The sequence below is a fragment of the Heloderma suspectum genome, chromosome 14, assembly GCF_057233095.1.
Source record: "Heloderma suspectum isolate Gila_16-S chromosome 14, 16-S_ref, whole genome shotgun sequence".
Classification (NCBI taxonomy): domain Eukaryota; kingdom Metazoa; phylum Chordata; class Lepidosauria; order Squamata; family Helodermatidae; genus Heloderma; species Heloderma suspectum.
In genome coordinates, this window is record NC_139471.1 from 4,251,124 (window position 1) to 4,265,636 (window position 14,513).

The 14,513-nt window shown below is 49.2% G+C and overlaps 1 protein-coding gene across 1 annotated transcript in view; it reads right to left on the reverse strand.

The window, feature by feature from the left end:
* Positions 1 to 96: 96 nt before the first annotated feature.
* Positions 97 to 14,513, reverse strand: part of PKN3 (protein kinase N3) — a gene marked incomplete at its 5' end in the record, with an annotated part of 40,151 nt that continues 25,734 nt past the window's right edge. The window contains 9 exons of the mRNA XM_084821289.1: positions 97 to 1,853; positions 3,392 to 3,472; positions 4,314 to 4,421; positions 8,048 to 8,190; positions 8,837 to 8,913; positions 10,169 to 10,231; positions 10,560 to 10,736; positions 11,431 to 11,522; positions 13,334 to 13,403. Coding sequence (XP_084677415.1) covers positions 1,641 to 1,853; positions 3,392 to 3,472; positions 4,314 to 4,421; positions 8,048 to 8,190; positions 8,837 to 8,913; positions 10,169 to 10,231; positions 10,560 to 10,736; positions 11,431 to 11,522; positions 13,334 to 13,403 — 1,024 coding nt within the window. The remainder of the gene's footprint in view (positions 1,854 to 3,391; positions 3,473 to 4,313; positions 4,422 to 8,047; positions 8,191 to 8,836; positions 8,914 to 10,168; positions 10,232 to 10,559; positions 10,737 to 11,430; positions 11,523 to 13,333; positions 13,404 to 14,513) is intronic.

Below are 14,513 nucleotides of genomic sequence, written 5' to 3' on the forward strand. Positions count from 1 at the left end.
CTGTACCTATGTTGGCACAGCAAAACCCTTTAAGAGGCAGAACAGGAAATCAAAATGCTGCATTCACAAGGAAAAGAAAAGCGCAATCTCTGCTGTCGTCGGGATGGAAAGACAATGGAACCTCTTTATTTTGAACCCACGCGGAGAGCAAACACTCTGGAATTTTAATGTGTCATTCTTCATGGAGAGTACAAGTTACATCTCGGCAAAGACAAACGCCCTCTTTCATGTGCACAGGGTAGACGTAAGGACAGCAATGTGGCTCGCTGCTCCTGCTCTCCGATGATGCGCATCATGTTCGCCCCACCGGCTGCGTGTTGACATGGGCGCCTGCAAAGGGAAAGCCGCTGCACATCGCTGTACATGCTACAACTTCTGTGCGATTTGCAATCCTGATTTTGCAAGGTTCCCAATTGTGTGGAAGCTTCGGTGTGTTAGGTTTCCCCTGGCAGCCCTCTACATCAATGCACAGATGTCAGGGGGGTGGGGGATGGCAGGGGGAGGATGCACAGTGGAGAAGTGCTCCAAAAGGGCCTAAGGGTCACTCTTCCTTAGCTCTCAAAGCCAGTTTCGGTGTGCTGTTCACGTGTGAACGAGTCGTAGGTGAAACTTCGTTGCGTGGCGGTCCTGAATTCGTCCGTTACTCCTCTTTCACATTCGTCAGGAGCACACGGTGTATATAACCCACTCCCGTGTACTTTATCAGCACATTGTGGGAAGGGTTCTACGGGCCATCCCATGTCTTGAGAATGTGACACCGGTGGAGACTCTCTGTTCAGCAGCCCTCAAGTCAATAGATCCTTCGTTGTCCTGGTTTCGACAAACTCGATTCACTTGGAACCGCTTGAGATGTGACAATACTGTGAAGGAACAGGAAGCACAAAATTCCCCTACAGGAACAAAACTCATTCCAGCTGAGGTTTCACATGGTTCTACATCCTTTTTCCCCTGCCAACCACCCATGCTGGAAATGTGTGTAAGCATGCTAGATCTTTCTTCAAAGAGGTACTGCCTTTCATCCTGGATGAGTTTCACCTGTGGGGTGATGTAAATCTTGGCAGTGTTGTGAAGAGGAGCGGGAGTGCTTTACGCTTCCTGTTCCTCCGTCACTCCATTTCAGCTGATACGGGACTTCTGCATCTCCCAACACGAGAGAAACACTCAAACTGTCCCTGAAATCAGGGCGCTCATTCATTTCTCAGGTGTGGAAGATGCAAACAAGTTCTGTTTCGGACAAGACAGAGATGTGAAGCGAACAGGAATTGCTGGCACCTTGTGCTTCCTCTTCCTGCACAGTCGGGTCACATCCTAAGTGGTTCCTGGATCTGAGTGAAATCAAGTTTTTAAACATTTGCAAGTGGCCCAGCTCTGCTCTAAATCAAAGTTGGAATCTGCCCCAAGCATATCCCAAGAGTATGGGCCGGTGGGGGCGGGGGGAGTTTTCAAGATAGGAAGGTTTCACTCTCTGTATCCACACTGGAAACAAAGGGACCATTTCCTATAAGACTTCATATACCGAGCTCTGAAAAAACAGCACTGCTTGGAAGCGTCCCCTTCCGCAGACCAGGTTCTCCAAGTCTCTTTCCTAGCAGCAATTGAAGTCCGTATATATGAGCAGCCTCTTGGTTCCCCAGCCAAAATCAGACCTCCAAGAGGTGTTTGGAGAGGAAGTCAAAGTCTTTGAACCTGGCCTGATCTTCTACAGTGAGAGGAGGGAGATAATCCGGAGGGGTCAGGACGGCCTTCTGGGAGGTGAAGGCCTTGTCAAAGTTGCTGACGTCGGCAGCCCCTCTCAAGTTCGGCACAAACGGGGGCGTTACCTTCCTGGCGAAGAGGGCACCCCAGTCAACCTCCTGGAAAAAAACAAGGGAGGGAACACGTGGAACAAATCTGTCGACCCAAGCGGCAACTGGGGAATGTCATCTCACTGGCTTTCTAGGGCTAAGTACCCTGTGACACCCCAGATGTTCGTGGACTACAACTCCCATCAGCACCAGCTCTAGGTCTTGGAAGGCCCTTGGGGAAGATCTGATCCGTTCTCCATTGCCCTTTAAGAAGGAAACGGGGAGTGAAGAACAGTTGCACCCTTGTTCCTTTGCTGCCGTTGTTTTAATTTACTGTCACCGGCCCGTGGGAGCAGGCAGCGTTATTCTGAGCCTGTTTCCCTGGCTCCCAAGTCTATTCCCCAGCAGTGCCAGCTCCAGGGTTTTGAGGGCCCTTGGGAAAGGCACCTTCCACGCCCCCCCCCAGTGAGTCTCCCTTCTCCCCGCCATGGTCACCAGCCACCCTTGCTCGTCCTCCTCCCACTTCCTTGCTTGGCAGGCAGGGAGCCAGGCGGCGGCATCTCCTGCTCCTGCCCTCCTCCGTTGCTTGGGCCAGAGCGAGGCACCAGTGAACAAGCGGGGTGCCATGGGGAAGGGGAGGAGGAGCCAGTCCAGGGGGCTCCGGTCGGTGGGCCCCTGCTGGGGGGCGGGCCCTCGGCAGTTGCCCGACCAGGCCAACCCCGACTCGCGTCCTCCATGACCATTGGCTGTCCTTGCTGGTGTCGATGAGTCCAATGTCTTCTGCACAGCCGCAGGCCCGCATCCCTGCTCTAACTGGATCCCTGGCTAGGGAACAAGCAAGCTGAATCCGCAGAACAAGTAAAGCTGCCTCGTCCTGACCGGAGGTCCATCTGGTTCAGTCGTATTTACTCTGACTGCAGCCTGGGCAGTCTCTGTCCAACACTGCCCACCCAAGATCCTTTCACTGGCGTTGTAGGAGGTCCCAGGTTCAAAGTGCATGGCTCTGAATGGGGGTGTCAAATCTCAGGCCCATGGCCAGATTCAGCCCACCCTGCAGTCCAAATCCAGCCCTCTATTATTTCCCCAGATGCCCACACCACTTCCTTGGGCTCACCCCCATTTTTGCACAGCCCCCCCCCCCCAACAGTTGACCCGGCTCTCCTAAGGCTTAGCTACTGGTGCTCAGAGCTTTCAGCTAAAATAGGCTGGTATTTTTCATACTTTTGGCCCCACCCCATTTGCCCCGCCCACCACTGGAACGCAGCCCCGGAGAGTTTTTCTGGAATTGAATGCGGCCCTCCGGCTGAAAAGGCTCCACACCCCTGCTCCAGACTGAGCCGTGCCCCCTTTACTGAGGCCCGTGTGCAGCTCTTCCTCTGGAACGTTCTGGGCAGCTCATGGACGGTTGCTTGGCAACTGCCCGCCTAGGTGGGAATCCCCCTGTTTAGCTTTGGATGCAGAACGGCATTTCGTACTTGCCAGCCAGGTCTTTGGACTAAAGCAGCTACCGGACCAGAGAAAAGGAAAGGAAGGGAAGTAGAGCTCCATCAAGAAGCGGCCGGGGTGTGCGTGGGGGCGTGTGAGAGAGAGATAGCAGCCCCCGTTACCTGGAAAAAGGGCTGGTTTTTAATTTCTTCGGCATCCCCTACACCTGCTCCAAGGCGACGCTCTGGACACTTCTGGAGAAGCTGCAGGGAAAGATAAATACACAAGAACAGACGCAGAAGGATGAAGCAGAAAAACGGAAGAGAGAATTGGAAAAGGGGAGTGATGAACAGTTCCACCCTTCTTCCTTTGCTGCCACTGTTTTAGTTTACTGTCACCGCCCCATCGTACCAGGCAGCATTATTACGGCTGGGCCCTGAATCTATTCCCCAGCAGCGCTCCAAATCTATTCCCCAGCCAGGTCTCCAACGTGGTTCCAATGCGCCCGTGACCAGTGCCTCATGGATACCTCTTGGTGCCCGCCGGGCTCCCTTCCCCTCCTGATTTTTATTTTATTTCTGAAGATGTAATTAATTTTTTTTTTACTGGGAGGCTGGCATGGTGCAAAGCAAAGGGACGCCCTCAGTGCCATCTTTATTTGGGTTCAAAAGAGTGGTTCTGTGTTTCGGCACTCAGAACCTTGGACGAGTTATTTTTCTTTTAGTCTCACCACTTTGCCTTCTGGGAAATGAGTGTTTTGTGCCCAGCCACGCCCACCATGGTAGCCATTTTGTGAATGGGCAAGTCAGGGCCTGCATGGCAGCCATTTTGTGAGAGCACCCACGACTCTAAAATGCCACATGTGCCCCACCAACCCAAAAATGTCGGGGACCCCTGGACTAGCAGATTGTGAGTGCGGAAGGGCAACAGAGCAGGAGAGACACACAGACCTATTTAGAGATGAGTCGCACTCCATCATGAGGACTAGCTGCGCCATCCCCACAGAAACAATGGGGCGCTCTGTGATAGTCCTCTCCGCACAGATGAAGTATGCTTTCATGCCAGTCAAACTCCCCATCTCTTTGAGCGATCCTAGGATTGTACCTTACGCATTATGGTGGTCGTGTTTGAAGAAAGGAACCGTGGGTAATGGACGTCTTCATTGATGATGCTGTCAAAAACCTCCTCTTCGTTATCACCAGGGAATGGAGCCTGGAAGGAAGGAAGGAAGGAAGGAAGGAAGGAAGGACAGGAGTCTGTAGTTCTAATACCTGAAAATCCTTGAATGAGCCTGGCACGTTTCGGAAAGAGATTTCCTTCCTCAGGGGTCTCCCATCTTTCTCAGCCTGCATTTTGAAAAACCTTACTGATAATTCCTCTTTTTCAAACTGTCGTATAGTACAGTATCAGTAAGATTTTTCTAAACATATGTGGAGAAAGAGGAGCGGCAAAGTGTTTCCAAAATGCATCAGGCTTATCGAAGCATGTTCAGGCACCTGAGAATCCCTTTCTCTCCTGGCTGCTGCCATAATTCGTGCCTTCCTCCCTCGTTGCTTTTTTGTAGTCCTCATAACTACAGCTTCCAACTCTCATCCAATTTACTCTTTTCATCAGGAAAGGGAGCTCTCCATCCGGTTGCATGAGTCCTTCTCCCTTTAGTGTTACTTAGCGGCCAAACCAGTCACTGTGGTGAACAGACATCGCTTCAAAATCTGTCTCTAGGAATTAACTCAGCTTTTCCCAAACCTGGTGACACTCGAGACGTTTTAGATCACAGCTCCTAGCAGCCCCAGCTAGCAAAGCTGAACCAAGTCTTTTATGTACTCTAGAGTAGGAGCAGAGGGGCCCATCCGGATTGCGACCCTAGCATGGGGTGGGGGTAGGGGGGCGTTTGCGATCCAGGTCAGGCTGCCGCACCTACTCTGGAGTAAAAATGGAAACAAAAAAAGGAAGTCGCGCTAGACTCAGATTTAAAGTAATGTCTGTTTGGGCCCAGAGGTCATCGGATGAGGTGGTCCTGGTGGTCCCATATGGACCTGAAGTCAGTTTAGAGTCTAGTCGGAGTAGAGCTTTTAGCATACCGGCTCCCTTGCTGTGCAATTCCCTGCCGGCTGATGTCAGGCAGCTGCCAACATTGCTTTGACGTCAGCGTCTGCTAAAGATATTTTTATTTAAACAAGCCTTTCCGGAAAGACCAGCCACTGTTTTATTGGTATAACTTGATTTTAAGTATTCTGACTCTTTTCTATTCTGATACTTTTTCCTCCTGTTTTTTCTCCTTGAGAATCTGTTGGGGCGGGGGGGTGTTAATCCACATTTCACTTTATTGTTATCAGAAATATTGCACATAATAATTATGTCACAGATAACGTCCAGCTTTACAAACCACAATTCCAAAATACAACAGATATTCTTAAAAACACATTGTTAGAAGGCCTAACAGTGCTAAGTCAGGAGGCCTATACCTGATTCTTTTCTCCCTCTTTGTTTTTTTAACACTGTACTCTGCTCTGGAATCTTTTTTAGGTATAGAGCTATTTATATATTTTGTAAACTAAATAAGCTCTATAATAATAAAAGAGGATGTGTGTCTGTCTCTCCATCTGTCCATGCCATAGCACCAAGGCTGTGAAATCTAAAGACCTGAAAATTGGCATGTGTACTAAGGGGCCCTAGGGGTGTTCTCCTTGGGGCTATTTCATTTTTAAAATGCACTAATTAAGTTTATTCATTTAAATGGTGTCTATGTGATTGAAGCATGCAGTAACATCTCTAGTCACTAGGTGGCGGATTTCCTTAACTGACACATACTTTTGCAGTTGACATAGTCTGAAGCTAGGAGAGTTAGGAGGCTGAGGGGCAGAGATAGATGGCTTCCCTCTCCCAGCACTGTAGAGCATCCCATTCTCAGGGGAATGGAGTGGACAGACCCCTACCACAGGGGACTATAGCAGTGCCTCATAGTAGGGGGTGTGCCTAGGAGTGCCAGTGGGTGTGGCTTCATTCAGACAGGGCAGGCACAACTTCAACAGGTGTGTTGGTTTGCCTGAACCCTTTGCTGTATCAAACTAAGGGCTATTCCAACCCATGCAAAGTCCGTTTGTTAGTAAATAATAAACCAGAGCAGCAGAGTGGATGTGTAACCCTGGCCTCAGCCTACACTTACAATACAACAAAAGAGAGGGCCTTCTCAGTGGTGGCCCCCCAGTTGTGGAATGATCTCCCCGATGAGGCCTGCCTGGCGCCAACATTGCTATCTTTTTGGTGCCAGGTCAAGACTTTTCTCTTTTGCCAGGCATTTGGCAGCATGTCATGAGTTTTAATTGACCCTGGATTTGTTTTATGGTTTGGCTGATTGCTCAAAGTTGTTTTTTAGAAATATGTTGTCTCCGTGTATACTGTCTGTGTTTTTTATGTTTTTAAATTTTGCATATTTATTTTTAATGTTTTAATCTCTGTAAACCGCCCAGAGAGCTTCAGCTATGGGGCAGTATAGAAATGTAAATAACAACAACAACAACAACAACACCATCACCACCTTTGTTCTCACCAGCAGGACTATTTTTAAGGAAAGTTTTGAATTGCACAGTGATATATTACTGCAAACAGCACACATAGCACATGCCTGTGCATTTTCCTTGTGTGCACGCGCATGCTTTCATTTCTTAGAAGCCTACAGCCTATGGCAAGAAGTCCTCAGAACTGGGACAGTACTAACGTGGAAAAGTGTGACATCCAGGCTTCACCCAAGAGGCATCATGAACTGTGAGGGGTATTAAAAACAAACTAAGGGTGGGGAAAAAACCCAGATGTAGGGATGTACGAAACACCTACCTGGCTCTGCGCCAGGCAATTTGCGGTGGGAGGGAGGTGCTCCGTCCCTCCCCCCGGAATCCTCGACAGGGGGGGAGGCGCTCCGTCCCTCCCCCTGGAATCCTGCCCAGCCGGCTCCGGCCGCCCACAGCTGGACATCCGGCCACTGGGCAGCCCTGCAGGGACGCAAATGACGGCTGTTGTAGCTGCCGCCATTTGCATCCCTGTATTGAGCCATGATAGGCCACGTAAATATTTACGTAGCCTATCACGGCACGGGGAAAAACCCCAGCGTATGCAAATGGCGGTAGCCGCCGCCATTTGCGTACGCTGGGGTTTATTCCCCCCTGCCGTGATAGGCTACGTAAATACTTAGGTAGCCTATCATGGTCTCCGTAGGGATGCAAATGGCGTCCCTGCGTTAGCCGTGATAGGCTACGTAAGTATTTACATAGCCTATCACGGTTATGAAGAGGAGGAAGCGAATGGCGGCCACAGGACGGCCACCATTGGCAAAGCAGCATGGACGGGAGCAGGTAAGTGCTCCATTCCGTGCGCCTTTTGTGAGGTGAGGGCAGCGGGGACTTTGTCCCATGTGCCTTTCGTGGGGGGGCGGGGGCTTCATTCCGCAACGGATTTCAGGGGGTCGAATGCACTGGCATTCGGCCTCACCGAGATCCGTTGCGGAATTCTCTTACATCCCTACCCAGATGCACAAACCCAGCACAGCTGTCCTCTGTTAAGAATGTGATATTTAATATTTCCTGGCACCATCACCCTTTATCAGAACATGGACACCTTCACGTGACTTTTCAAGAAAGGGGTTCCCACATTCTAGAATGATTTCCTTCATCTTGGAAAGATTGGTGAACACTCTGTGGAGAGTAACTGCACATTCCCCACCACCACCCCTCTGGAACTGCACATTTTTCCCTGGGACTGCACATTTTGTATCTGGTTGCATACGTTAAAAAACCCAAAGGCCCTACTCCCTAGACCCAACTCACTCCAACAGCTTCTCTCACCTCCCCAACAAGCATTTCAAAAATGAGCACGCCGAGTCCCCACCAGTCTACTGCGCGGGTGTACGAGGGATCCGTCAAGACCTCGGGAGCCAGGAATTCTGGGGTGCCACAGAAGGTGCTAGTTCGGTCTCCAAAACCTATCCCTGCAGGGGGAGAAAAGCGAACAACTAATAAACCAGGGAAATGAAGTCAGAACAGCCAAACCACCTGTTATTAGTGATGGTTCCTGCTGGACTGGCATGCAAATAAGCCGAGTGACGTCACCGGGGCACAAATGGTTAGTTGCAGGCAAGGGTGTTGTAGGCCCATAAAAGATGCAGAGCGTAGGCCCACAGGACACAGATCTGCATATGCTAATTAATATATGCAAAGTTAGACAGAATTACTAGGTTTTGCTCAAATTTCACAGGAGGCAAAGCCCGCCAATCAATTTCAACTCCAAGTCGTCTCAAATAAAATAAATTCTTCAGCTAATTTGCACCCTGCCTCAGATCAACCCAAACCAATGGGAAACTTTCCCCCTAAGTTTAATTGCCGTGCCGGGGGAGATTGGGGTGCGTGTGCGTGTGCCAGTATGAGGGAAGCGGAGAGTTAATCCTCCCACTCAAGCTGCAATCCCTCTTGAAAATCGCTTCCTGCATGGCAATTAAGCTGAGTTTAAGAAACAAAACAAAAAGCCCCCCCCTTCCAAATGCACTGATGGACTTTCAGGGCTCTGGGGAATAGTTCCGGGGCCGATCAGCCCAGGTTTAGCAACGCCCCCATTGCAAGGATGGCCAAGTCACTCACCTTCCTTGCAAAGGCCAAAATCGCCAATCTTTACGAAGCCCTCTGCGTCTAAGAGCAGGTTATCCATCTTCAGATCCCTGCAGACAGAGAGGAAGGAGCAAGGCAGATCATGTGCCCAGCTCATGTCTCCACGCTGTGCGCTCTTTGCACAGCACAGAATTAAACTCTGGAATTGGCTTCCGCAAGATGTAGTGATGGCCACCAATCTGGATGGCTTGAAAAGGGGGTTGGACAAATTCCTGGAGAAGGCTTTCAACGGCGACTAGTCCTGACGGCTCTGTGCTACCTCCAGTACCAGAGGCAGTGAGCCTATGCACACCAGCTGCTGGGGAACATGGGCGGGAGGGTGCTGTTGCAGTCATATCCTGCTTATGGGCTTCCCTTCCGGACATATCTCCTCCCATACATACCTGCCCAGACCCTAAGATCATCTACAGAGGCCTTCCTCTGGGAGCTTCCACCGAATGTGGCAAGGTGGGTGGCTCCCAAGGAGAGGGCCTTTTTAGTGGTGGCACTCCAGTTGTGGAAGTGCCCAGAAAGGCTTGCCTGGTGCCTATGTTGTGGTCTTTCCAGCAGTAGGCAAAGACTTTCTTCTCCCAGGCTTTTTAAGCCCTTAGTTGTAAAAGACTGTGTTGGCACATTTAAGATCTTTGCACTCCTGCTGGCTTTGATCTTGGTTTTGCTTTGGTTTTATTCTGACTTAAAACCATAAAATACAATAACGTAATAAAACATGACTATAAAGGCTGTAAGTTTAAGCGTGTTTTGTGAACTGTCCAGAGAGCTTTGGCTAATGGGTAGTGCAGGAATCTAATCAATCAATCAATGCGCTGGTTATGAGCTATAAAGCCCTATCCCATTTGGGACCAGGTTACCTGAAAGTCTGCCGTCCTCCATACAAGCCTGCCCATGTTTTAAGTACTTCGAGGGAGGCCCTTTTTTCGGTCCCACCACCATCAGGGGCATATTTCATGGGACGCAAGACAGGGCCTTCTCAGTGGCCGCTCCCAGGCTGTGGAACTCCCTGCTAAGGGAGATTAAGTTGGCCCCCTTTGTGCTGTCTTCCCGCCAGCAGGCAAAGCCGTTTTTGTTCAGGCAGGCCTTTGGCGTGTAAACTGGAATGTTGCTGAAGGGGGGTTTAATTAGTTGGTGCTGCCTATTTCTTTTATAGCTGTGTGTTTAATGTTATGTTATGCTCCCCCAATTAATCAGGGAGCAGATCTGTTTTTTTGAAAATTCAAATACTTGTTAAAAACTGCAAACAGGGAGTGCAACCTTAGGTTCTTGCATCTAAGGTGATCCCTTATGACACAGGTGATTCAAACGTCTTACCTGTAAATGATCATCTTCTCGTGTAAGAACTGGAGCCCCAAAACGACACAGGCAGAGTAGAACCTATGAAAAGGAGATTCAATTCGACAATTGGGGAAAACCAGGTTAAACATATACACAGCTGGAGCAGCCAACGTTGCAACGATCCTGCGTCAAGTTCCTTCTTCCTCCCCACCCAGCATGGCTGCTATTTATTCATTTGTGATTTTATTTACTGCCTTGTTTGCTAAAAAGCAATTGGCTTATGTCCTTAAGATATTTAGGCGCAATCCTATGCATGTTAGACAGAAAAAAGGCCCACAGCTCCCATGCTGGGAGTTGTGGGCCTTTTTTCTGCCTAAGCACGCACAGGATTGCATCCTTAGAGAGGGAATGACCTCAACACACTCACCGCGTCACGTGCTCTGGGAAGTTGTTGACGCAAATGTGCATCATGAGGTCCCCGCCTGGGGCGTAATCCATCACAAAACACACATGGCTGGGCGTCTGGAAGCAAGCAAGCATGTTCACCAGGAAGGGGTTTCCGGAGGAGTTGACAACTTCAAAGATGCGCTTCTCACAATTCAAGCTGCCAGGGAGAAGTTAGAGGAAAGTGTCAGGGTGGGGTGGCAAAACCCCACACTAAAGAAAGAAGAATAGCGCTCTCTCTCAGTCTCCCATTTCTCCCTAGAACCTTGAGGACTAGGAACCAGCTTTAAGAAAAAGGTTGGAACCACAGAATTCCACACTTGTGGTTTAGAAGGGCAATTGCAGCCAGAGAGATCTCAAGATTTTGGCCAAGCTGGAAATGTGTTCCTCTTTTTCTCAAGAATGTAGTGGTAAATTCTGAAGTACAGGCGCTCAGCATGACACTCCCCATAGCCACACCCACAAGGAGAGTCCAAAATTGCAGGCCCCTGTGTTGATCCAGATCAATGAAAGCATTCTAGGGTTTTCATCTGCTAGAACTTTCGTAAAGCTAAAGGTTCTTTATTGCCCATTCAAGCCTGAGCCTCCGCAAAATACTTTGCATTACAACAAAGAATAAGGTATTGTTGCTGGGGAAATTCATTTTCCCCAAGCTATTGTGAGGGCTGCAGCTAAGCTCCGAGGGAACAGAGAAGTCTGAGGCGGCTGGCAGACGATGTCAGCGTCCCCGCTAATAAAAAAGTGTCAGGGCTGCATCCCCGTGAGCTCTGTCTCTGCTATACCACTGCTGATCGGCTGTTAATAGAAATCTCACTGGGCTGGCAGTTGCTGTGTCGTTCCGGGCAAAGACTCACCTGTCCACATCATCCCGGCTAACGATTTCATGTTTCTTCAGGGCTTTGATGGCGAACAACTTTCCTATCGCTTTATGTTGAGCTAGCAACACCTGAAAGACAACAGACGAGTGTTCTTGGAAACGTAGAAGGCCTTACCCTTTCTGGGATTGCCCACACGCTGCTTCCCCAACTAAAAGCTAGCACACACATCCATAGTTCCCTGTCTCTGTTAAAAAGTTGCTGCAAAATTCCAAGCCACGGAAAAATCTGACAATGGCTTCCCTGTACAGCAACCTGGCCTTGTGTACTTGGCACAGACAGCCTAAAACATTTCAGACATGACAGTTTGAACTAGTTCAACTAAGTAATTCAGAAAGGTTTATCTCTCTCTCTCTCTCTCCTGCATTTTTCCCCTATAACCATGAGGACTAGGAACCAACTTTAAATATATATATATATATACACACACACACACACACACACATATATATATATATATATATATGAGAGAAAGCCTGGAATCAAAGAAAATTCTACATTTGTGGCTGCCCCAAAATCTGCTTCCTGAAGTGAGTAAACTCATCTTGCCTGATGTCAGGACCAGGCCTGGCACTTGGGCAACCCCTTGTACAGAAGTTGTAGCCCTCCTCTTGCTTTTTGTTGGGTTAGGCATGTTGCTGCCCCCTGGAGGCAGTGTGGTACATGACAGCAGATCTATAACGTAAGAACGTTAAGAGCCCTGCTGGATCAGACCAAGGGTCCATTTCATCCAGCATTGTGTTCCCACAGTGGCCGACCAGCTGCCCACGGGAAACCCACAAGCAGGACATGAGTGCAGCAGCACCCTCCCGCCCATGTTCCGCAGCGACTGGAGGTGGCACATACCCATCAGCTAGTAGCCATTGATAGCCTTCTCCTCCAGGAATTTGCCCAACCCCCTTTTAAAGCCATCCAAACTGGTGGCCATCACTACATCCTGTGGTAGCGAGTTCCATAGTTTAACTCTGCGCTGTGTGAAGAAGGACTTCCTTTGATCTGTCCTGTATCTCCCACCCATCAGCTTCATGGGACAGCTCCTTTGGGTTCTACTACTATGAGGGAGGGAGAAAAATGTCTCCCTCTCCACTTTCTCCACACCAGGCATCATTTTGTCCACCTCTATCATATCTCCCCTGACCCTCCCTTTTTTCCAAGCTAAACAATCCCAGCCGTTTTAACCTTCCCTCATAGGGGAGATGCTCCAGCCCCCTGATCATTTTAATTGCTCTTTTCTGCACTTTTTCCAACTCTACAATGTCCTTTTTTAGGTGCAGGGACCAGAACTGAACACAGTATTCCAAGTGTGGTTGCCTCATAGGTTTGCATAAGGGCCGTACGATCTTCTCAGTTTTACTTTCAATTCATTTTCTAATTATACCTAACATGGAATTTGCCTTTCTCACAGCAGCTGCACGCTGGGTGGACATTTTCATCGAGCTGTCCTAGACAGACAGGCTCAAAGTCACACATGCCTTCGAACCCTATTTTGGAAAACTGAGAATGTGTCAGGCGCTCCCTGCCCACACACACATTTCCAGCGTTCTCCAACCAGCATCGTAAAAGGTGCACATGCATGTAGAAATAAATTGCAGACCTGTGTTCAGATAGAGTCACTGAGCATTTATGCATACCTAAAAATAATTTTGGGGAAGGCCATAGTAACGTTTAAAAGCCCTTCCTCCCTCCCCACAAAAGCTGGACTTGAACCTCTTACTTTCAAGACCTTCCTCTCAAAATGTGCCTGTGAACTGTATTCTCACAATTAAAATAACATCTAGTTTGACCCTTTGAGCTCCCAGCTCACACTTGAGAATTTGCAGAGGTGGAAAGAAAGACCCAGGTCTCCTACCAAAGGGGCAGCAGATGCAAGGACTTATTCTACCTTTCCAAAGTGCCCACGTCCCAGCATGGCAATACAACAGAAGTCCTCCCACTGGACAGTTCTCCTCCTCCTGTTGGCAGAGAGAAAACAGTGCTTTGGCAAAAAGAAGTGAGGAGAAAATGATCGGCACACACACTCCAGGCAAAGGAAAGAGCGTGAAAGTGAGACTGGAGTACCGTCTTCGCGGGTGGGGTGGGGGAATCAAAACAAAAAGAAAACAAAAATGAAAGAACAGATTAAATGGGACTGGGAAATTTAAGGGAGAGACAACTGAAGCATGGGAGAAAGGTAACAGATGACCACAAAATGCTGTCCGTCATTCAGAAAAGGATGACGGAACGTAGGGAAATAAGAGAAAGGCAAAAGATGGAGTTGAATGTGATGGGACCCAATTCAGAGGCGGGGGGCGGGGGGTTGGCCACAGAAAGTTGCCAAGGGAACTCTAGCATCAATTCCCAGAACTCTTGCTGGCTGGGGAGGGGGAAAGCAGTTAAAAATATGTTGTGAGGGGATCCTAACACAGAGGGCAAAAGGAGAGTGCCACTTCCCTCAGACAAGAAAAACAGAAGAGAGTCGGGCCCCTAAACACGGTATCAGAGGGAGATGAGAGGGGGAGCAAGGCCAGTCCACCAGCCCTGATGGAGGGCGACATAATTTTTCCCTCTTCCCTCCCCATTCCTTTCTCCTTGTGTGTGGTGTCCTTTCAGGTTGCAGGCCTGCAGGCAGCGAGTGTCTTGTTTTACTGACTGCATGTAAACCGTCCCGAGAGCCTTTTTGGCTGAGGAATGAGATAAAAATACCTCTAAATAAGTAAATAAATAAATACCAGGGCCTGGACAGTGTTCCAGAAGTAGGCTACTGGTGCCTTCTAGATGTTTTGTGTTACAATTCTCCTGACCATTGGCCATGCTATCTGGGGCTTATGGGAGTTGTAGTCCAAAGCATCTGGAGAGTACTGGGTTGCCTGCCTCTGGATTTGGGCATCTCAGATCAGGAAGGTTTCACTCCGAGTTACTTGAAGGACCGCCTTCGCCTGTAACAGCTGGCCGGTACTGTGAGCTCAGCAAGAGAGGTCCTTCTCACTTGCCCACCGCTGAGAGCAATTAAGAGGGCAATGCACGAGAGAGGGCCTTTTATGAAAGGGGGAGCCATTTTATGAATGGGCAAGCCCCACCCCAAT